Below are 22928 nucleotides of genomic sequence, written 5' to 3'. Positions count from 1 at the left end.
CAACATAGTCCCTCCTCTTCAGATGTGTTTCAATGTGTCTCTTCAGCTTGTACCAGGTGTAAAAGGCCCAGTCGCAGTTTTCATAACTACATTTATATGGCCTGATTCCATTATGACTCAACAAATGAACCTGAAAGAGAAAGAATACCTAAAATACCTTCCTGCTTTCTAAAGATGTTTAAAAAAAATAATTAGTTGGAATCTTAAGGCAGTCTGGACCTTTTAAAATACATATGAAGTTTATAAAATTTTCTAAATCTCTGTAAAAATCAACCAACTGACTGCTTTCCATGTATAAAAGACTCTGCCTCTGAAAGCTGATTGTAAGTATCCCATATGTGGATCTCATTTTCTGAAAGTAGGGGTGTTAGGCACAGTTGACTTACTGGCATCTCTGAGGATATTTGAATACAATGATACATAAATTCTGGGAGCCTTGAAGAATGTGTGGAAGTCGAGAACATTATCTCGGAAAGCAAAAATGGGTATGTTTGAAGGAATAGTGGTTCCAACAATGTTGTATGGTTGCGAGGCATGGGCTATGGATAGAGTTGTGCGCAGGAGGATAGATGTGCTGGAAATGAGATGTTTGAGGACAATGTGTGGTGTGAGGTGGTTTGATCGAGTAAGTAACGTAAGGGTAAGAGAGATGTGTGGAAATAAAAAGAGCATGGTTGAGAGAGCAGAAGAGGGTGTTTTGAAATGGTTCAGGCACATGGAGAGAATGAGTGAGGAAAGATTGACCAAGAGAATATATGTGTCGGAGGTGGAGGGAACGAGGAGAAGAGGGAGACCAAATTGGACCAAATGAGGTGGAAAGATGGAGTGAAAAAGATTTTGTGTGATCGGGGCCTGAACATGCAGGAGGGTGAAAGGAGGGCAAGGAATAGAGTGAATTGGAGCGATGTGGTATACCGGGGTTGACGTGCTGTCAGTGGATTGAATCAAGGCATGTGAAGCGTCTGGGGTAAACCATGGAAAGCTGTGTAGGTATGTGTATTTGCGTGTGTGGATGTGTATGGGGGTGGGTTGGGCCATTTCTTTCGTCTGTTTCCTTGCGCTACCTCGCAAACGCGGGAGACAGCGACAAAAAAAAAAAAAAAAATTTATGACTAAAGAAAGCCCAACCTACAAAGACCGACACTTGCAAAAAAGCTAAAAAAAATTTTTATTAATTCTTAGTCCAAAATACAATCAATTACTCATTCTTCCAAACTGCAGAACTAATTAAAAAGTGCAAAAAGTGCATCTTATCACATGTTGCTTAACATTTAACTATATCTACTTCAGAATACATTATCTGATACTTTCAGGTATAGGTATTTAATTTTATGCAATTATCTATATTTTCTGACTTACAAGCAATTCAACTTATCAACAGGGTCAGGAATATAACTTGTACGTATGTTGGGGAAGTCTTGTATATAAAACCTAAAACACTAAACAAAGCACACTTACAATACACCCTATCCTTAATATACACACCAAGTAATATAAAAAAAAAAAAAGAGAAAAAGGATACTAATCCACAGGATAGAAAAAAAACCCACTTGAAAAAAAAAATATAGTCAGCATGCAATCTAAGAAAATTTGTGCTGCTAGGCAAGCAGGAGTTAGTGTGTCAATTATATCATCTCTGCAATGGTATCTGACAGGCAGAAAGTGGGCCTGAAACAAAAAAACTGCTGTTACCCAGTCAGGGTGACAGTGACAAATGGTGAAGGCAGTGTTTCCCTACTAAAGAAACAAGAGGTTTGAAGGAACTAACCCTATTCTTCCTGAGGAATTATGCAATATAATCTCTCAAGCACACAGGACAAACTGCAGAAAGAAGAAAGCTGTATGACAGTAGACAGAGTCCAAGAAAATAGGCCCAATGAGTGTTGAATTCCCCTCCTCTACAATAAAATGAGTAATTACAGACATGCATAGATGCACCAGACAAATTAGTTGATATACTGTTCAAGATAAAGGCAAACAGAGTACCAATCATTAAGACAGGAGACTGGTAAGAGGAGATGAAGTACAGACTAAGCCTTCCTAATAAGTGTGGTTTGTAGGATAACCAGAAAGCAAAGGGATAACTTCCTGCTGAGGAAAACTAAAATAAGTGACAGACAAAACTTGTTTCAGGAACAGAAGGCCATTTGTAACAAACCTCTTAGATTTGTATGAGAGTGAACCCATTTTCAGATAAAAGAGAAGGCTGGGTGGACTGATTGTATCTGGACTGCCAGAAAGCATTTGATGTTCTAATGCATAGGAGGCAGATTAATAAGCTGGATAAACAAGCAGGGATAAGGGGAATAATCCTCAACAGGATATAAGATTTCTTAGAGGAAATAAAAGACACAAGTCAGTGGAGCCTTCTCTAAGTGGTTTAAGCCCATCATTGGGGTGTTGTGTTCTGTTCAAGGACCAACACTCTTCTTGGTTCATGTGCGCATCATGCAAATGTCACATGAGAAGTGAAAAGTGAGAGGGATTGCATCAACTTACAAGGGGACCTAAACAGACTCCAAGTTGGTCTCACATATGGTTTATGATATCTATTCTATTTATTTTACTTAATCACTGTTTCCCGTGTCAGCGAGGAAGCGCAAGGAAACAGACGAAGAATGGCCCAACTACTCATATACACACATACATATATACATAATGCCCATACATGCACATATACATACATATACATATCAACATATACACATGTACATAGACTTGCTTACCTTCATCCATTCCTGTCGCTACCCCACCACACAGGAATATGCATCCCTCCCCAAATAAATGCAAAGTAATGTGGATGAATCACCTTGAAAGAAAGCCTTCATATGAGTATTAATTTGGACAAAATGCAATGCAGAAATCTGTGAGGGACTTGGTATTCAACATCATCCTTAACCAGGTACCAGAGTACCTCCTCTGGACTGGCAAATAACTGACTAGCATTCAAATACATGGATAAAAGCATTAGCAAGCTGTTCACATTCTATATTAGGCCAAAACTGGAATATACTTTTCAGGTTTGGTCATCACACTCAGAGAAAAAAAACTAAAAGCAAAGGTCTAAAGAATAGCAACAAAGATAGTACTGAAATTTGGACAGCTGAGTTACAAAGAATGGCTAGAGGCTTTAAATTTGCCCACCATGTAATAAAGAGAGTGAAAGGTGACCTGATCATCTTTTTTAAGTTTTTAAATCAAATCGATAATGTTTTTAAGTTTTTAAATCAAATTGATAATGAACAGTTCCTCAAAAGATGTAGGGATACAACAAAGGCCTTAACATGAAATTTGTTAGACAGAATAAAAAAAAATGTATTAAAGAAAGAGTCAAGAGAAAGGTGCAAGAGGTGAAAAAGAGGACAAATGAGAGTTGGGGTGAGAGAGTATCATTAAATTCTAGGGAAAAAAAATGTTTTGGAAGAGGGTAAATAAAGTGCGTAAGACAAGAACAAATGGGAACATTGGTGAAGGGGTGAAGGGGGATAATGGGGAGGTAATAACAAGTAGTGGTGATGTGAGAAGGAGATGGAGTGGGTATTTTGAAGGATTGTTGAATGTGTTAGATGGTAGAGTGGCAGATATAGGGTGTTTTGGTCGAGGTGGTGTGCGAAGTGAGAGGGTCAGGGAGAATGATTTGGTAAACAGAGAAGAGGTAGTGAAAGCTTTGCAGAAGATGAAAGCCGGCAAGGTGGTGGGTTTGGATGGTATTGCAGTGGAATATGTTAAAAAAGGGGGTGACTGTGTTGCTGACTGGTTGGTGACGATATTCAATGTATGTATGGCTCATGGTGGAGTGCCTGGGGATTGGCGGAATGCATGCATAGTGCCATTGTACAAGGGCAAAGGGAATAAAGGTGAGTGCTTAAATTACAGAGGTATAAGTTTGTTGAGTATTTCTGGGAAATCATAAGGGAGGGAATTGATTGAGAGAGTGAAGGCATGTACAAAACATCAGATTGGGGAAGAGCAGTGTGGTTTCAGAAGTGGTAAAGGATGTGTAGATCAGGTGTTCGCTTTGAAAATGTATGTGAGAAATACTTAGAAAAAAATGGATTTGTACGGAGCATTTATGGATCTGGCAAAGGCATATGATAGAGTTGACAGATATGCTCTGTGCAAGGTTTTATGAGTATATGGTGTGGGAGGTAAGTTTTTAGAAGCAGTGAAAAGTTTCTATCAAGGATGTAAGGCATGTGTATGAGTAGGAAGATAGGAAAGTGATTGGTTCCCAGTGAATGTTGGTTTGCAGCAGGGGTGTGTGATGTCTCCATGGTTGTTTAATTTGTTTATGGATGGGGTTGTTAGGGAGGTGAATGCAAGAGTTTTGGAGAGAGGGGCAAGTATGAAGTCTGTTGTGGATGAGAGGGCTTGGGAAGTGAGTCAGTTGTTGTTCGCTGATGATACAGCGCTGGTGGCTGATTCGGGTGAGAAACTGCAGAAGCTGGTGACTGAGTTTGGTTAAGTGTGTGAAAGAAAAAAGCTGAGAGTAAATGTGAATAAGAGCAAGGTTATTAGGTTCAGTAGGGCTGAGGGACAAGTCAATAGGGAGGTAAGTGTGAATGGAGAAAAACTGGAGGAAGTTAAGTGTTTTAGATATCTGGGAGTGGATTTGGCAGCAGATGGAACCATGGAAGAAGTGAGTCACAGGGTGGGGGAGGGGGAAAAGTTCAGGGAGTGGTGAAAATTGTGTGGAAGTCAAGAACATTATCTAGGAAAGCAAAAATGGGTATGCTTGAAGGAATAGTGGTTCCAACAATGTTATATGGTTGCGAGGCGTAGGCTATAGATAGGGTTGTGCAGAGGAGGATGGAGGATGGATGTGTTGGAAATGAGATGTCTGAGGACAATATGTGGTGTGAGGTGGTTTGATCGAGTAAGTAATAATAGGGTAAGAGAGATGTGTGGTAAAAAAAAGAGTGTGGTTGAGAGAGCAGAAAAGGGTGTATTGAAATATTCTGGTAACAAGGAGAGAATGAGTGAGGAAAAATTGACAAAGAGGATATATGTGTCAGAGGTGGAGGGAATGAGGAGAAGTGGGGGACCAAATTGGAGGTGGAAGGATGGAGTGAAAAAGATTTTGAGCGATTGGGCCCTGAACATGCAGGAAGGTGAAAGGCATGCATGGAAGTGAACTGGAACGATGTGGTATACCGGGGTCAACGTGCTGTCAATGGATTGAACCACGGCATGTGAAGTGTCTGGGGTAAACCATAGAAAGTTTTTTGGGGCCTGGATGTGGAGAGGGAGCTGTGGTTTCGGTGCATTATACATGACAGCTAGAGACTGAGTGTGAATGAATGCGGCCTTTGTTGTCTTTTCCTAGCCCTACTTCATGCATGTGCGGAGGGAGGGAGTTGTCATTTCATGTGTGGCGGGGTGGCATTGGGAATGAGTAAAGGCAGCAAGTATGAATTATGTCCATGTGTATATATGAATATGTCTGTGTATGTATATATATATTTTTTTTTTTTTTTTTTTCAAACTATTCGCCATTTCCCGCGTTAGCGAGGTAGCGTTAAGAGCAGAGAACTGGGTCACTGAGGGAATATCCTCACCTGGCCCCCTTCTCTGTTCCTTCTTTTGGAAAATTAAAAAAAAATTGAGAGGGGAGGATTTCCAGCCCCCCGCTCCCTCCCCTTTTAGTCGCCTTCTACGACACGCAGGGAATACGTGGGAAGTATTCTTTCTCCCCTATCCCCAGGGATAAAATATATATATATATATATATATATATATATAACTGGTAGGCATAGTTTAGGCATTACTAGATTCTGCCTGCTAGAGGTTGCACCGAGTTAAAACTTACCTTTGGAGGGGTATTGTGTCATCAGCAGTTGACAAACCAAAATACAATCTAATCAGGGAAATTCATGGTTCAAAGAAATCCATCCTGTCCTTGATAATGAATGTAGCACAGCCCCTGAAAAGGGGTCCTGGGTAACACCAAATTGAATCAAAACTTGGTTTAGTGAATCACAAGCCGTAGCTGCTGTAGGACTTGCAGTATAGTCTGCAGTACCATAATTAATGCTCGTGTCTTTGCAGCAGAGTTATTCTCTTTTCACTAATAAGTATATTTATTATGTTTATGTTTTTCATTTACAAAAATGCAACTGTTCAAGCACATATAGGGGATAGGGGAGAAAGAATACTTCCCACGTATTCCCTGCGTGTCGTAGAAGGCGACTAAAAGGGAAGGGAGCGGGGGGCTGGAAATCCTCCCCTCTCATTTTTTTATTTTAATTTTCCAAAAGAAGGAACAGAGAAGGGGGCCAGGTGAGGGTATTCCCTCAAAGGCGCAGTCCTCTGTTCTTAACGCTACCTCGCTATCGCGGGAAATGGCGAATAGTATGAAAAAAAAAAAAAAAAAAAAATATATATATATATAGGTATTAAGAATATATGGTGTGGGAGGCAAGTTGTTAGAAGCAGTGAAAAGTTTTTATCGAGGATGTAAGGCATGTGTACGTGTAGGAAGAGAGGAAAGTGATTGGTTCTCAGTGAATGTAGGTTTGCGGCAGGGGTGTGTGATGTCTCCATGGTTGTTTAATTTGTTTATGGATGGGGTTGTTAGGGAGGTAAATGCAAGAGTCCTGGAAAGAGGGGCAAGTATGAAGTCTGTTGGGGATGAGAGAGCTTGGGAAGTGAGTCAGTTGTTGTTCGCTGATGATACAGCGCTGGTGGCTGATTCATGTGAGAAACTGCAGAAGCTGGTGACTGAGTTTGGTAAAGTGTGTGGAAGAAGAAAGTTAAGAGTAAATGCGAATAAGAGCAAGGTTATTAGGTACAGTAGGGTTGAGGGTCAAGTCAATTGGGAGGTGAGTTTGAATGGAGAAAAACTGGAGGAAGTGAAGTGTTTTAGATATCTGGGAGTGGATCTGTCAGCGGATGGAACCATGGAAGGGGAAGTGGATCATAGGGTGGGGGAGGGGGCGAAAATTTTGGGAGCCTTGAAAAATGTGTGGAAGTCGAGAACATTATCTCGGAAAGCAAAAATGGGTATGTTTGAAGGAATAGTGGTTCCAACAATGTTGTATGGTTGCGAGGCGTGGGCTATGGATAGAGTTGTGCGCAGGAGGATGGATGTGCTGGAAATGAGATGTTTGAGGACAATGTGTGGTGTGAGGTGGTTTGATCGAGTAAGTAACGTAAGGGTAAGAGAGATGTGTGGAAATAAAAAGAGCGTGGTTGAGAGAGCAGAAGAGGGTGTTTTGAAATGGTTTGGGCACATGGAGAGAATGAGTGAGGAAAGATTGACCAAGAGGATATATGTGTCGGAGGTGGAGGGAACGAGGAGAAGAGGGAGACCAAATTGGAGGTGGAAAGATGGAGTGAAAAAGATTTTGTGTGATCGGGGCCTGAACATGCAGGAGGGTGAAAGGAGGGCAAGGAATAGAGTGAATTGGAGCGATGTGGTATACAGGGGTTGACGTGCTGTCAGTGGATTGAATCAAGGCATGTGAAGCGTCTGGGGTAAACCATGGAAAGCTGTGTAGGTATGTATATTTGCGTGTGTGGACGTGTGTATGTACATGTGTATGGGGGGGGGTTGGGCCATTTCTTTCGTCTGTTTCCTTGCGCTACCTCGCAAACGTGGGAGACAGCGACAAAGTATAAAAAAAAAAAAAAAAAAATATATATATATATATGTATGTATATGCTGAAATGTATTGATATGTATATGTGTGTGTGGACGTGTATGTATGCACGTGTATGTGGGAGGATTGGGCCATTCTTTCATCTCTTTCCTTGTGCTATCTCGCTAATACGGGAGATAGCGACAAAGTATAATATAATATGATACAATACATATATACTTAAATACTATACGAGTTGTGGATGGATGCAATAAAGTGAATGAGGAAATAGCGAAAATGGGGAGCAAACAATTTAGAGCAAAAAATTTTAAAAAGCTGTATGACAGCAGAGATGGTTTAAAAAATGGAGCCCCTAGAGCAGGGTTATCCATTTACTTTAGGAGTAGGGCTGGATTACGAAACTCAAACTGCCAAACATTTATTTTACTTCCATTCTTTTTTTCTCTAAACACTTAAATAGAGAAAGGAACGAAAAATTACAACTGATCACGTTTCACTCAGCATATTAATACAGTTGGTCATGATAAAAATCAATGTAAAATTTCAATAGTACTTAAATAAATTTCATTAATGTATTTCAATTCTTCTAAGTCTGTCAAAGGGCCAATGAAAAACCACTCAAGGGCTGGATTTGGCCTGTGGGCCACTAAGTGAATAGCCCTAGCCCTGCCCTAGAGTGTAAAACTCAATCCCCATAAAGTACAAATGGGTAAACAAACTGTATAACTGTCTGAAAGAAACATCCTCAACTATCACCCAAATTATGTCATCATCTTGTATCGCTATGTGAATCAATGAGTTTGCATGCGCATATATGCACATTATTACCATGACTGCCTCATAAATTTGTTAAGTCTTAATGTATATGACATGTACTCATGCATGCATTAAACAATTGTGAAACTGCCTGGGCAACTATTAACTATACCTTAAGAGAAGAAAGTTTCGGAAAATGTTTGCAGCAGCCTTTGATGGGGCATAGCCAGCGTTTGCCCCCCTGAGGTGAAGGCTCACACTGAAGAGAATCTATGTGAATGCCAAGCTCCTCTAAGGCCTTGTTGGCAACCTCATCTGAAACTGCAAGAACAATAAAACATTCAGTCAAGTGTAATCCAATACAAATGTTCCTAGTTTATGATGCCCTTTTCAATACAGTAATTCAAATTTACTGGAATTTTTAGGCTGGATTTTTCAATCAACTTTCTCACAACTCTACATACTGTTAACTGCAATATTAATTACATCATCTTCCTTATGAAAAACATAATGGTTAAAATAGATTTTGGGTTTCATAATTTATCAAAAATCATCTGATCATAGGGCACAGCAACTATAAATACATCTTTTTTTGCCGCTGTCTCCCGCGTTTGCGAGGTAGCACAAGGAAACAGACGAAAGAAATGGCCCAACCCACCCCCATACACATGTATATACATACACGTCCACACACGCAAATATGCATACCTACACAGCTTTCCATGGTTTACCCCAGACGCTTCACATGCCCTGATTCAATCCACTGACAGCATGTCAACCCCGGTATACTACATCGATCCAATTCACTCTATTCCTTGCCCTCCTTTCACCCTCCTGCATGTTCAGGCCCCGATCACACAAAATCTTTTTCACTCCATCTTTCCACCTCCAATTTGGTCTCCCACTTCTCCTCGTTCCCTCCACCTCCGACACATATATCCTCTTGGTCAATCTTTCCTCACTCATTCTCTCCATGTGCCCAAACCATTTCAAAACACCCTCTTCTGCTCTCTCAACCATGCTCTTTTTATTTCCACACATCTCTCTTACCCTTACATTACTTACTCGATCAAACCACCTCACACCACACATTGTCCTCAAACATCTCATTTCCAGCACATCCACCCTCCTGCACACAACTCTATCCATAGCCCACGCCTCGCAACCATACAACATTGTTGGAACCACTATTTCTTCAAACATACCCATTTTTGCTTTCCAAGATAATGTTCTCGACTTCCACACATTCTTCAAGGCTCCCAGGATTTTCGCCCCCTCCCCCACCCTATGATCCACTTCCGCTTCCATGGTTCCATCCGCTGCCAGATCCACTTTCAGATATCTAAAACACTTTACTTCCTCCAGTTTTTCTCCACTCAAACTTACCTCCCAATTGACTTGACCCTCAACCCTACTGTACCTAATAACCTTGCTCTTATTCACATTTACTCTTAACTTTCTTCTTTCACACACTTTACCAAACTCAGTCACCAGCTTCTGCAGTTTCTCACATGAATCAGCCACCAGTGCTGTATCATCAGCGAACAACAACTGACTCACTTCCCAAGCTCTCTCATCCACAACAGACTTCATACTTGCCCCTCATTCCAAAACTCTTGCATTCACCTCCCTAACAACCCCTTCCATAAACAAATTAAACAACCAGGGAGACATCACACACCCCTGCCGCAAACCTACATTCCCTGAGAACCAATCACTTTCCTCTCTTCCTACACGTACACATGCCTTACATCCTCAATAAAAACTTTTCACTGCTTCTAACAACTTGCCTCCCACACCATATATTCTTAATACCTTCCACAGAGCATCTCTATCAACTCTATCATATGCCTTCTCCAGATCCATAAATGCTACATACAAATCCCTTTGCTTTTCTAAGTATTTCTCACATACATTCTTCAAAGCAAACACCTGATCCATACATCCTCTACCACTTCTGAAACCACACTGCTCTTCCCCAATCTGATGCTCTGTACATGCCTTCACCCTCTCAATCAATACCCTCCCATTTGATTTACCAGGAATACTCAACAAACTTATACCTCTGAAATTTGAGCACTCACTCTTATCCCCTTTGCCTTTGTACAATGGCACTATGCACGCATTCTGCCAATCCTCAGGCACCTCACCATGAGTCATACATACATTAAATAACCTTACCAACCAGTCAATAATACAGTCACCCCCTTTTTTAATAAATTCCACTGCAATACCATCTAAACCCGCTGCCTTGCCGGCTTTCATCTTCCGCAAAGCTTTTACTACCTCTTCTCTGTTTACCAAATCATTTTCCCTAACCCTCTCACTTTGCACACCACCTCGACCAAAACACCCTATATCTGCCACTCTATCATCAAACACATTCAACAAACCTTCAAAATACTCACTCCATCTCTTTCTCGCATCACCACTACTTGTTATCACCTCCCCATTTGCGCCCTTCACTGAAGTTCCCATTTGCTCCCTTGTCTTACGCACTTTATTTACCTCCTTCCAAAACATCTTTTTATTCTCCCTAAAATTTAATGATACTCTCTCACCCCAACTCTCATTTGCCCTCTTTTTCACCTCTTGCACCTTTCTCTTGACCTCCTGTCTCTTTCTCAGGTGAGAATAAGTGAGCTTGGGAAGGAGACTTGTGTGAGGAAGTACCAGGAGAGACTGAGTACAGAATGGAAAAAGGTGAGAACAATGGAAGTAAGGGGAGTGGGGGAGGAATGGGATGTATTTAGGGAATCAGTGATGGATTGCGCAAAAGATGCTTGTGGCATGAGAAGAGTGGGAGGTGGGTTGATTAGAAAGGGTAGTGAGTGGTGGGATGAAGAAGTAAGATTATTAGTGAAAGAGAAGAGAGAGGCATTTGGACGATTTTTGCAGGGAAAAAATGCAATTGAGTGGGAGATGTATAAAAGAATAAATACATTTATACCTCATTATCTTTTCCATACTGAATTTTTGTTTGGCATTACACAGTATATGATTCCATGAGGAAGTTCCAGTTAGGAATGGGCATCATAGATATGGATAAATAAAGAGATCCATTAATCATCTTTTTGTCATGTCTGCAACAGAATTATCATAGAAAGCCCAAAAAATATATAAACTAAAACAGATCAAGAGACCCATCATACTATCATAACCAAGCTCTGTTGGTGAGATTGGATTTCTCTTAATGATATTTCACTTAACATGACACTTTCTAGAAACAGACCCCTTTGAGATTGGTGGACTTATCTCCCCCTTCTCATCTTGTTTACATCCAAACATTGATACACACCAGCCTGAGCCTTCATGGAGGATGAGCAATTACTTGGCTCCTGTTCCAACTTTATAAAACTGAAATAACTTTCACTCCTTTTGATCACCTTCTATAACATGCAGGGAGTACATGGAGCATTCATTCTCTTCAACCATGGGATGCCAAGTACCTAATTAATAGACCCACCACAAGAGGATACTGAACAGTTGGTTGAACTGCAGGCTAACTACCATGCCCAGGATTTAAACCCATGGGACTCATGCATGCATCAGGTTGATAACGCTAACAACTATACCAAAGACCCATAGGTGGTGGAGTAGTTGGCAGCAGAAGCAGTGGAACATGCAATTGTACAGGTGATTGCGGGGGTTTTAAAAAGGGATGCAGAGGTAACAGTAAAGATGTCCTGCCATCCTCAGTTCTTGCTTATAACCTGCAAATGCTAGCTGGCTGGAGTGCCATCTATATTTCTGTCACTGCTTATCTCAAAACTCCTTTGCTTTTTGACACCTATCATTAAACCAATCTTCCCTCTTCCTTACCTTCACTCTGTATTTGATGAATAGGTACCAATGTTCTTACTCCTTCACTGTAAATGGCACTAAACCTCTCACCACAACTCCCTGGTTCCTGGCTATCTAATTCCATTTCCTAATCCTTAATACCACAGATATTGTTGAGGCCTGTATAATTCCCATAATCATATCTCCTCTTTTGATCTTGTCTCATATTTGCTCTTTTAACATCCTCATTTATCATATCATCAAACTTGAACATTACAGTATCACAATTTCCACTAGATGTATCAAATATGATATTTACAATATCCATGCTAGTGTATGTGAAGATGAGTTTTGACAATGACGATGTTATAGTTCCTTTCATCCTTATGTGTTCAGACATGTTGACATAAAAACTTTACTATATATACTCTAAAGATTGGGGAAGAGCAGTGTGGTTTCAGAAGTGGTAGAGGATGTGTGGATCAGGTGTTTGCTTTGAAGAATGTATGTGAGAAATACTTAGAAAAGCAAAGGGATTTGTGTGTAGCATTTATGGATCTGGAGAAGGAATATGATAGAGTTGATAGAGATGCTCTGTGGAAGGTATTAAGAATATATGGTGTGGGAGACAAGTTGTTAGAAGCAGTGAAAAGTTTTTATTGAGGATGTAAGGCATGTGTACGTGTAGGAAGAGAGGAAAGTGATTGGTTCTCAGTGAATGTAGGTTTGCGGCAAGGGTGTGTGATGTCGCCATGGTTGTTTAATTTGTTTATGGATGGGGTTGTTAGGGAGGTGAATGCAAGAGTTTTGGAAAGAGGGGCAAGTATGAAGTCTGTTGGGGATGAGAGAGCTTGGGAAGTGAGTCAGTCGTTGTTCGCTGATGATACAGCGCTGGTGGCTGATTCATGTGAGAAACTGCAGAAGCTGGTGACTGAGTTTGGTAAAGTGTGTGAAAGAAGAAAGTTAAGAGTAAATGTGAATAAGAGCAAGGTAATTAGGTACAGTAGGGTTGAGGGTCAAGTCAATTAAGAGGTAAGTTTGAATGGAGAAAAACTGGAGGAAGTAAAGTGTTTTAGATATCTGGGAGTGGATCTGGCAGCGGATGGAACCATGGAAGAGGAAGTGGATCATAGGGTGGGGGAGGGGACGAAAATCCTGGGAGCCTTGAAGAATGTGTGGAAGTCGAAAACATTATCTCGGAAAGCAAAAATGGGTATGTTTGAAGGAATAGTGGTTCCAACAATGTTGTATGGTTGCGAGGCGTGGGCTATGGATAGAGTTGTGCACAGGAGGGTGGATGTGCTGGAAATGAGATGTTTGAGGACAATGTGTGGTGTGAGGTGGTTTGATCGAGTAAGTAACGTAAGGGTAAGAGAGATGTGTGGAAATAAAAAGAGCATGGTTGAGAGAGCAGAAGAGGGTGTTTTGAAATGGTTTGGGCACATGGAGAGAATGAGTGAGGAAAGATTGACCAAGAGGATATATGTGTCGGAGGTGGAGGGAACGAGGAGAAGTGGGAGACCAAATTGGAGGTGGAAAGATGGAGTGAAAAAGATTTTGTGTGATCGGGGCCTGAGCATGCAGGAGGGTGAAAGGAGGGCAAGGAATAGAGTGAAATGGATCGATGTGGTATACCAGGGTTGACATGCTGTCAGTGGATTGAATCAGGGCATGTGAAGCGTCTGGGGTAAACCATGGAAAGCTGTGTAGGTATGTATATTTGCGTGTGTGGACGTATGTATATACATGTGTATGGGGGTGGGTTGGGCCATTCCTTTCGTCTGTTTCCTTGCGCTACCTCGCAAACACGGGAGACAGCGACAAAGCAAAAAAAAAAAAAAAAAAAAAAAAATACTCTAAAAACTTGTGTTTCCATGACTCCCAGTCATCACATGAATCTAAACTCCCCCAGTCTCTCTCCTTATAACTGAAATCCCTCATTATCAGTATTCTACTATCTCTAGATGTGGAGGTGGTGGTGTTGACAAAGGAGATGGCAGAGATACAACCCAGATGGGTAGAGATTTCCTCGAAATCAATAAGAACCCAAGGAAACCATATGTGGCAAACCTCAATGAATTCCATCCAGCTGAAATTAAGTAACTGTGCAAAACCAAAACAAATGTGCAGAAGTGAACCTGACCTTCAACTTTAGAATGAAGAGACAACTTTCCTTGCCACATGTAAAACACACAAGCAAAGTCTAACAAAATTCATCTTGTAGAAGTGAAGGTATAAAAAGGAACAAAATAATTTAGAAGGGTTGTAGTGATGGTGACCTTTTGAGCTTAAAATCAAAAGGAAATTTCCTTTGCTAAAAGACACAAAATCAACATCAAATTCATGAAGTAGAATTTATCATCTTTTTTTCTTTTATTATACTTTGTCGCTGTCTCCCACATTAGCAAGGTAGCACAAGGAAACAGACAAAAGAATGGCCCAACCCACCCACATACACGTCCACACACAGCACATATACAAACCAATACATCTCAACGTATACATATAAATACACACACAGACATATACATATATACACATGTTCATAATTCATACTGTCTGCTCTTATTCATTCCTGTTGCCACCCCGCCACACATGAAATGACAACCCCCTCCCCCCGCATGTGCACGAGGTAGCGCTAGGAAAAGACAACAAAGGCCACATTCGTTCACACTCAGTCTCTAGCTGTCATGTATAATGCACAGAAACCACAGCTCCCTTTCCACATCCAGGCCCCACAAAACTTTCCAAGGTTTCCTCCAGACGCTTCACATGCCCTGGTTCAATCCATTGACAGCACGTCGACCCCGGTATACCACTTCGTTCCAAATGACTCTATTCCTTGTACGCCTTTCACCCTCATGCATGTTCAAGCCCTGATCACTCAAAATCTTTCTCACTCCACCTGTCCACCTCCAATTTGGTCCCCCACTTCTCCTCGTTCCCTTCACCTCTGACACATATATCTCTCTGTCAATCTTTCCTCACTCATTCTCTCCATGTGACCAAACCACTTCAAAACACCCTCTTCTACTCTCTCAACCACACTCTTTTTATTACCACACATCTCTCTTACCCTTTCATTACTTACTCGATCAAACCACCTCACACCACATATTGTCCTCAAACATCTCATTTCCAGCACATCCACCCTCCTCCACACAACTCTATCAATAGCCCACGCCTCACAACCATATAACATTGTTGGAACCACTATTCCTTCAAACATACCCATTTTTGCTTTCCAAGATAACGTTCTCGACTTCCACACACTTTTCAGCACCCCCAGAACTTTCGCCCCTTCCCCCACCCTATGATTCACTTCCGCTTCCATGGTTCCATCTGCTGCCAAACCCACTCCCAGGTATCTAAAACACTTCACTTACTCCAGTTTTTCTCCATTCAAACTTACATCCCAACTGACTCGTCCCTCGAACTAACTGTACCTAATAACCTTGCTCTTATTCACATTTACTCTCAGCTTTCTTCTTTCACACACTTTACCAAACTCAGTCACCAGCCTCTGTTGTTTCTCACCCGAATCATCAGTCACCAGCTTCTGCAGTTTCTCACATGAATCAGCCACCAGCGCTGTGTCATCAACGAACAACAACTTACTCACTTCCCAAGCTCTCTCATCCACAACAGACTGCATACTTGCCCCTCTTTCCAAAACTCTTGCATTCACCTCACTAATGACCCCATCCATAAACAAATTAAACAACCATAGAGACATCACGCACCCCTGCCGCAAACCAACATTCACTGAGAACCAATCGCTTTCCTCTTTTCCTACAAGTACACATGCCTTACATCCTCGATAAAAACTTTTCACTGCTTCTAATACTTTAACTACCACACCATATATTCTTAATACCTTCCACAGAGCATCTCTATCAACTCTATCATATGCCTTCTCCAGATCCATAAATGCTACATACAAATCCATTTGCTTTTCTAAGTATTTCTCACATACCTTTTTCAAAGCAAACACCTGATCTACACTTCTGAAACCACACTGATCTTCCCCAATCTGATGCTCTGTACATGCCTTCAACCTCTCAATCAATACCCTCCCATATAACTTCCCAGAAATACTCAACAAACTTATACCTCTGTAATTTGAGCACTCACTCTTATCCCCTTTGCCTTTGTACAATGGCACTATGCAAGCATTCCATCAATCCTCAGGCACCTCATCATGAGTCATACATACATTAAATAACCTTACCAACCATTCAATAATACCTTCACCCCCGTTTTTTATTAAATTCCACTGCAATACCATCCAAACCCACTGCCTTGTTGGCTTTCATCTTCCACAAAGCTTTTACTACCTCTTCTCTGTTTACCAAATCATTTTCCCTAACCCTCTCACTTTGCACACCACCTCGACCAAAACACCCTATATCTGCCACTCTATCATCAAACACATTCAACAAACATCCAAAATACTCACTCTATCTCCTTCTCACATCACTACTTGTTATTACTTCCCCATTAGCCCCCTTCACTGATGTTCCCATTTGTTCCCTTGTCTTACAAACTTTATTTACCTCCTTCCAAAACAACTTTTTATCCTCCCTAAAATCTAATGATACTCTCTCACCCCAACTCTCATTTGCCCTCTTTTTCACCTATTGCACCTTTCTCTTGACCTCCAGCCTCTTTCTTTTATACATCACCCACTCATTTGCATTATTTCCCTGCAAAAATCATCCAAATGCCTCTCTCTTCTCTTTCACTAATAATCTTACTTCTTCATCCCACCACTCACTACCCTTTCTAATCTGCCCACCTCCCACGCTTCTTATACCACAAGCATCTTTTGCACAAGCCATCACTGCTTCCCTAAATACATCCCATGCCTCCCCCACTCCCCTTATCTCCTTTGTTCTCACCTTTTTCCATTCTGTACTCAGTCTCTCCTGGTACTTCCTCACACAAGTCTCCTTCCCAAGCTCACTTACTCTCACCACTCTCTTCACCCCAACATCCTCTCTTCTTTTCTGAAAACCTCTACAAATCTTCACCTTCGCCTCCACAAGTTAATGATCAGACACCCCTCCAGTTTCACCTCTCAGTACATTAACAACCAAAAGTCTCTCTTTCGCACACCTATCAAGTAACATGTAATTCAATAACGCTCTCTGGCCATCTCTCCTATCATACATATGCATATTTACATATATCTCTCTTTTTAAACCAGGTATTCCCAATCACCAGTCCTTTTTCAGCACATAAATCTACAAGCTCTTCACCGTTTCCATTTACAACACTGAACACCCCATGTATACCAATTATTCCCTCAACTGCCACATTATGCACCCTTGCATTCAAATCACCCATCACTATAACCAGGTCTTGTGCATCAAAACTACTAACACACTCACTCAGCTGCTCCCAAAACACTTGCCTCTCATGATCTTTCTTCTCATGCCCTGGTGCATATGCACCAATAATCACCCATCTCTCTCCCTCCACTTTCAGTTTTACCCATATCAATCTAGAGTTTATTCTTACACTCTATCACATACTCCCAACACTCCTGTTTCAGGAGTAGTGCTACTCCTTCCCTTGCTCTTGTCCTCTCACTAAACCCTGACTTTACTCACAAGACATTCCCAAACCACTCTTCCCCTTTACCCTTGAGCTTCGTTTCACTCAGAGCCAAAACATCCAGGTTCCTTTCCTCAAACATACTACCTATCTCTCCTTTTTTCTCATCTTGGTTACATCCACACACATTTAGACACCCCAATCTGAGTGCAAACAAGGAGAGGAAGCCCAGTGTAATCCAACACTTTTTTCTGTCTAATTTGTAGCTGTGAACTACACTTTTTCTTGTAAAACAAAAGGTCTACTCAATGGTAAAATCTTTCCTAGTCAGCTATTTCACAAAGGCCTCAGGAACCAAATTCTGCAAACTAATTTGAGACTTATGTCTTACTTTTTTCATACAAACCTTTAGTTTCAGTATACTTTTACTGAGTTGAGTGATGTTACCTAAACCATGCCTTATCATATGGACCTAATTCACAAAGTTATTTTGACATTAAAATGAAGAAAAAAAAAATCAGTGACTACTAAGCAGATATTAACTGATGAAGTCTTACAAAAGAATCCAAATTACTTAAAGAGCTCTCACAACAATCATTTACAAACCACCTGCACTTGCCGTTGTTAAGTATTTGGTATGCATATCTGCAAATGTGACTTGCAATAGTGATTTAAACAATATGAAGGAAATTTAAGTTAACAAAGGAGGCTACCAATATCAAAGCTCTACACTAAAACAAAGAATAACAATAATTGCTTGCTTGGACTACAACCCACAATGGATCCCACTGCCCCAGGTTTCACTTCATGTAATACCACAAAAAGTTCATATCTCAAGCTAATCTACATCTTTCAAAGGAATGCAGGAAAAATATTATCTTACAAAAACAGACATTTGCCAGAACTTTTAAACTACAGAGACCCTCTCATATCAACCCTTCCCTTACTATCCCGAGTATACTCAGGCTGAGCTTTGGTGTAAACAATCATCATTCCAAGTCAACTTGGGTCACCTATATTCTTAAAAAATTCCTTATCTAAGATGACTTGCGTGGGGTTCCAGATACATCTTCTATCATTCCCAGGAAACAAGATCATGGAAGGTATCCTTTCTCTCCACAGATGGCATTGCAAGCACTTACAACTGCAGATGACATGATGAGGTGTCTCTCCAAGAAGGTACGAGCATCTGCCTTGCCTTTGCTTGCTTTCCCACTATTTTTTCATGCCAATATACTGAGTGATGAATATGCAGACACACAAATAAAGATATGCCCTGACTTGGATAGTCCAGCAGACAAAGTCAATGTGAAGCATCTCTTGGAGAAGGTGCAAGCATTTGGTTTATTTCTGCCTTTCTACAGTTTTTTCACTCTCAGGAAGATGAGTGATGACAGACACACATTAAAGAAAACACTTCATGATTCTACTGGCTCCAAATCAGATAGTCTAACTGATAATATGGGGTAGACCAAAATAAAACAACATTTACCTTTTACTGCACCAGCCCAACTTTTTGCTTTTGCTGTGTTCAACACCATTAGTTATACAAATGACGAACATCCAAACACAAATAAAAGTATTTTCTTGATACAATGGGATCTTGCTGACATAAAGGCATAAGGGACAAGCAGGTATGCAAAGTAAAGGTTGAGGGAAGCATCAAGGGATAATGGAAGTCATGAAAAGTATATTTATGAAAAGTAATGAAATAAAAGGATTTCTGCATTTCTTCGACAACCTGTCACTTTTTCTATGTTATCTTTAATGTATTCTACAATCTGAAATTCATAAAGTTACATTTTCTGTTTTCTACAATTATTTTCATATTCACTGAGATAACTTACAATGATAGCATCTGTGCATTTCTCTATGTGTTATGTCCTAAAATATCAATATTTCAAACATACTATTTTGTGTGTGCCTCTTCTATCTGTATAATCTGAAAACTGTATAATTTTTTGATGATTTGTGGATGATACATTGAAAAAAAAAGTGGGGAAAAGGAAGGGGCAAAGCATCTACTAAGACCAACAAAATTCCTATTCAATCTAACTACAGAAGTTAGTGGTTTATGATCATCAAATGTTTTCCATGAAATATGCTTCTAATATCAATATTATTATGCTATGTAACCCCAAGACCCTTTTTATGGGGCACCAAGCTAAACTCTATCCAGGATCAGAGAAGTGATGGACTCCTTTGGAGTGAAAAGGTCCTCAGTGAGACTATTCTTTTCTATCCATTGACAAATAATGAACTGCTTCACATAAGGTGACATCTCACTTGAGAAGTAACCACTTGCATGAGAAGTCCAACAACACAATTCTGATACGATTTATATATCACTTAGAGAGCAGAAAGCTAGACTAGACAGTGTTTCACCTTATCATTTACGGGATTCAGGTCAAAGCTAAGCAAAGACTGATGTACATTACATCAATTTAAGTGAGATGCAAAGAACTCAGAGCCCTTACAGGTTGTATTGAGTACCAGTATAAATAAAAAAAAAATCATGGCACAACTCACCTGTACACATTTCAGGATTTTCATCATTAAGGTCATCATCACTTTGTACATGTGTGGATGAGGAAGGTGACTGAGCAGATGCCTGTAGGAGGTCTGCAGGGACTAGCGAGGAGGCTGATAAAGTGTCCAAGACAGAAGGCACAGAAACCATGGTTGGTGGGGCTCCAGGACGAAGTGACACCCCAACACCTTCACTCTTTACTGTCAAAGCCAGAGAAAAATCATCTAAATACTGAACACAAAAAGTAAATAACAAAATAAAAAGTGAATGGGTATTCATTCTTTTAATTCATAATTGTCCTAGTACCTTTGTAAAAAGGTTGCTGGAATTACTCCAGGACTATTTTCCTTGAGCTCCTGCAGCTCCAGGGATGCATCTATTCCAGAAGTAGGGAAATGATGGACTCCTCTGGAGTGTGAAGTTCTCTAAGTAGACTGTACTTTTACTGATACAGCCTTGCCATAGGTGACTTTTCACTCGCAGTGGAACCTCATACAGGAAGAGTCCAGAAACACCAGAATAGGTATCAAGAATATTCATTACTGTTTCCTAGTTTGAACTTACCTGCATTCTGAGAATAAAATCATGCAGAATCTCTGACCTCCTTAACATATTCTAAATGAACATGGATTAATTCACAAACTGACAGAACTTGAAATCACTTACCGGGAACATATAGTCAAAAGCAAAATCAAGAATCAGCATCCAAAAGAAAAGAAATTCCTTAAACTCTAATACGGTAAAATAGTGTATTAATTCATGACTAAATGTTCATTTCTTAGGTGAAACTGAACTGATGGGGCTGCACAGCAGTGAAAAGATCAAACAAGTATGGTCGACTTTTTCTGAACAATGAGGCACCACACTTAAAAAACATACTACCCCATCATATTACAAACTATATGCGAAATTAGAAACACAAAAACAAGTACATATTTTTGTCAAAGGGAGCAAAAGATGAATGTAAGAGGCACATCCTTGAAGTAGGCTGTATTATAGGAAGTGTGCCTTAGGGCTTGGTCTTGAGCTGAACTCCTAACTAGACATGTTTTCAAATGATACCAAGATCATGAGATAAATATGGAATAACAATGATTGCTTCAGCTTACTGGGGACCTGAACAAACCACAAAAATGGTCAGATAAATGGATAATGACACACTCCAAATAAGTGCTAGGTAATGAGGATGAACCAGACTGAAGGAAGGTCGATGCAATGATTACCTTGCAGGAACACATAAATGTGTGAACAAGACTTAGGAATCAAGAAAAGTCCCAAAATCATGGCAAAAAAATCTGAAAATGGAAGAGTCACAAAAAAGAGGGTGGCCTTAGATAATCAGCTGGCTTTCTATTTATGTTCAAGTTTGCCTGTTATGAGTAGGTGGCAGCACATCTTGGGGTCATTCCCATCCTAAGCCAGAAAAAATGGATGAACCTCACATTAAAGGCAGAAATTTTTTTGGTGGATTAAAGTAAGTAATTTCTGTCGGTCTAGAGGGGATACATGCAGTCAATGGTTTACTACAATACTGAGAGAGGCTTCTTGATGTTTCAGTCTTCTGTTAAAGCTAAGCAACAACAATTATTGTGTCAAGATTTATAGTAAATAATCTGCTTTTCTTCCATCATGCTAATGTGATTTTGTGGGATTTATAAAGCACTACAATTCAATCTTTAGCCATTACGCTAATTTTCATTTCTCACACATATTTTCATGACTTTTGATTGCAATGACTTTAAAAGGCATGGGTAGGTAACGGTCTGAAAAGAAATCAAGCCTTACACTGCAGCTACGAGAAAACCTGGCTATCACTGTAAGTGCAAAAATCACTAGAAAAAATTAATTATATACCATATTCTTACAAAATCAAAGATAGGCATGTACAATTATGAAAAATTTAAAAAACAATCCTTTACCTACCTTTGTTTTACTATGATGAAGAGCTGAAATGAACATCTGGGAGCCACCCAGCCATCGCCTCGGTGCATAGCAGGGGAGAAAGGAGGAGCGAGAAGAGTAAGTCGTGTGTAGCATGGGAGAAGGGGTTGGAAGGAGCAAGAAGTAAGTGGAGAGGTGAACTTGACACGCAAACAGTGGGCGGAAATTTTGTCTCAGATGATTTATGTCACATCTGACTGTGTTCTGACTTCAAAAGAAGTACGACATTTGATATCCAAACAACAGAAAAAATGAGTGACTGAATTACAGTAATCAAGTTTATCTTAGAAATAATAAAGCTTACACTTCAAAAACAATCTCATTTGCACCAGGCATCCATCACGTACCATCTTTATCAAGGGAAGTAGATGATACCTAGAGACGGTGATATAGGTGAGTCCTCCATGCTGACAGAGATTATACTGAGGGCCTGAGAGATGCATAAGTAGTGTAAGGAGGCCCATTGGGACATAATGTGGTTTATGAATCCTAAACTTGGTATACAAGTTTAACTCATTAACTGTTAATGTGCCATATATAGTATGGGACACCTCAGGCAGTCAACTGCAAGTGTGTGTATATGATACAGGGCATTTAAAATTCCTTTGTGTGCTAAACAGCATAATGAATCGGAAAGAAATGACAGGCAACGACAATGTTTTCAAATCCTTCAATCGTATTCTTTTCAACTCAGTTCGTTAGCAGCTATCAAAATGCCATGAAGGATCATATGGTGTTTTTAGAATGCCCAAGCAGCA

General features: G+C 40.3%; 1 protein-coding gene across 1 annotated transcript in view; it reads right to left on the bottom strand.

Moving 5' to 3' along the window:
• LOC139766425 (uncharacterized) overlaps positions 1-22928 on the bottom strand; it is a 136566-nt gene that overhangs the window by 92843 nt on the left and 20795 nt on the right. The window contains exons 2-4 of the mRNA XM_071695114.1: positions 20229-20429; positions 8530-8678; positions 2-130 (exon numbers count right to left, since the gene is read on the bottom strand). Of these exons, the coding sequence (XP_071551215.1) occupies positions 2-130; positions 8530-8678; positions 20229-20429 (479 nt within the window). The remainder of the gene's footprint in view (position 1; positions 131-8529; positions 8679-20228; positions 20430-22928) is intronic.

Source organism: Panulirus ornatus, chromosome 57 (assembly GCF_036320965.1).
Source record: "Panulirus ornatus isolate Po-2019 chromosome 57, ASM3632096v1, whole genome shotgun sequence".
NCBI classification, from domain to species: Eukaryota; Metazoa; Arthropoda; class Malacostraca; order Decapoda; family Palinuridae; genus Panulirus; species Panulirus ornatus.
This window is presented reverse-complemented; position numbering and strand designations above follow the sequence as displayed.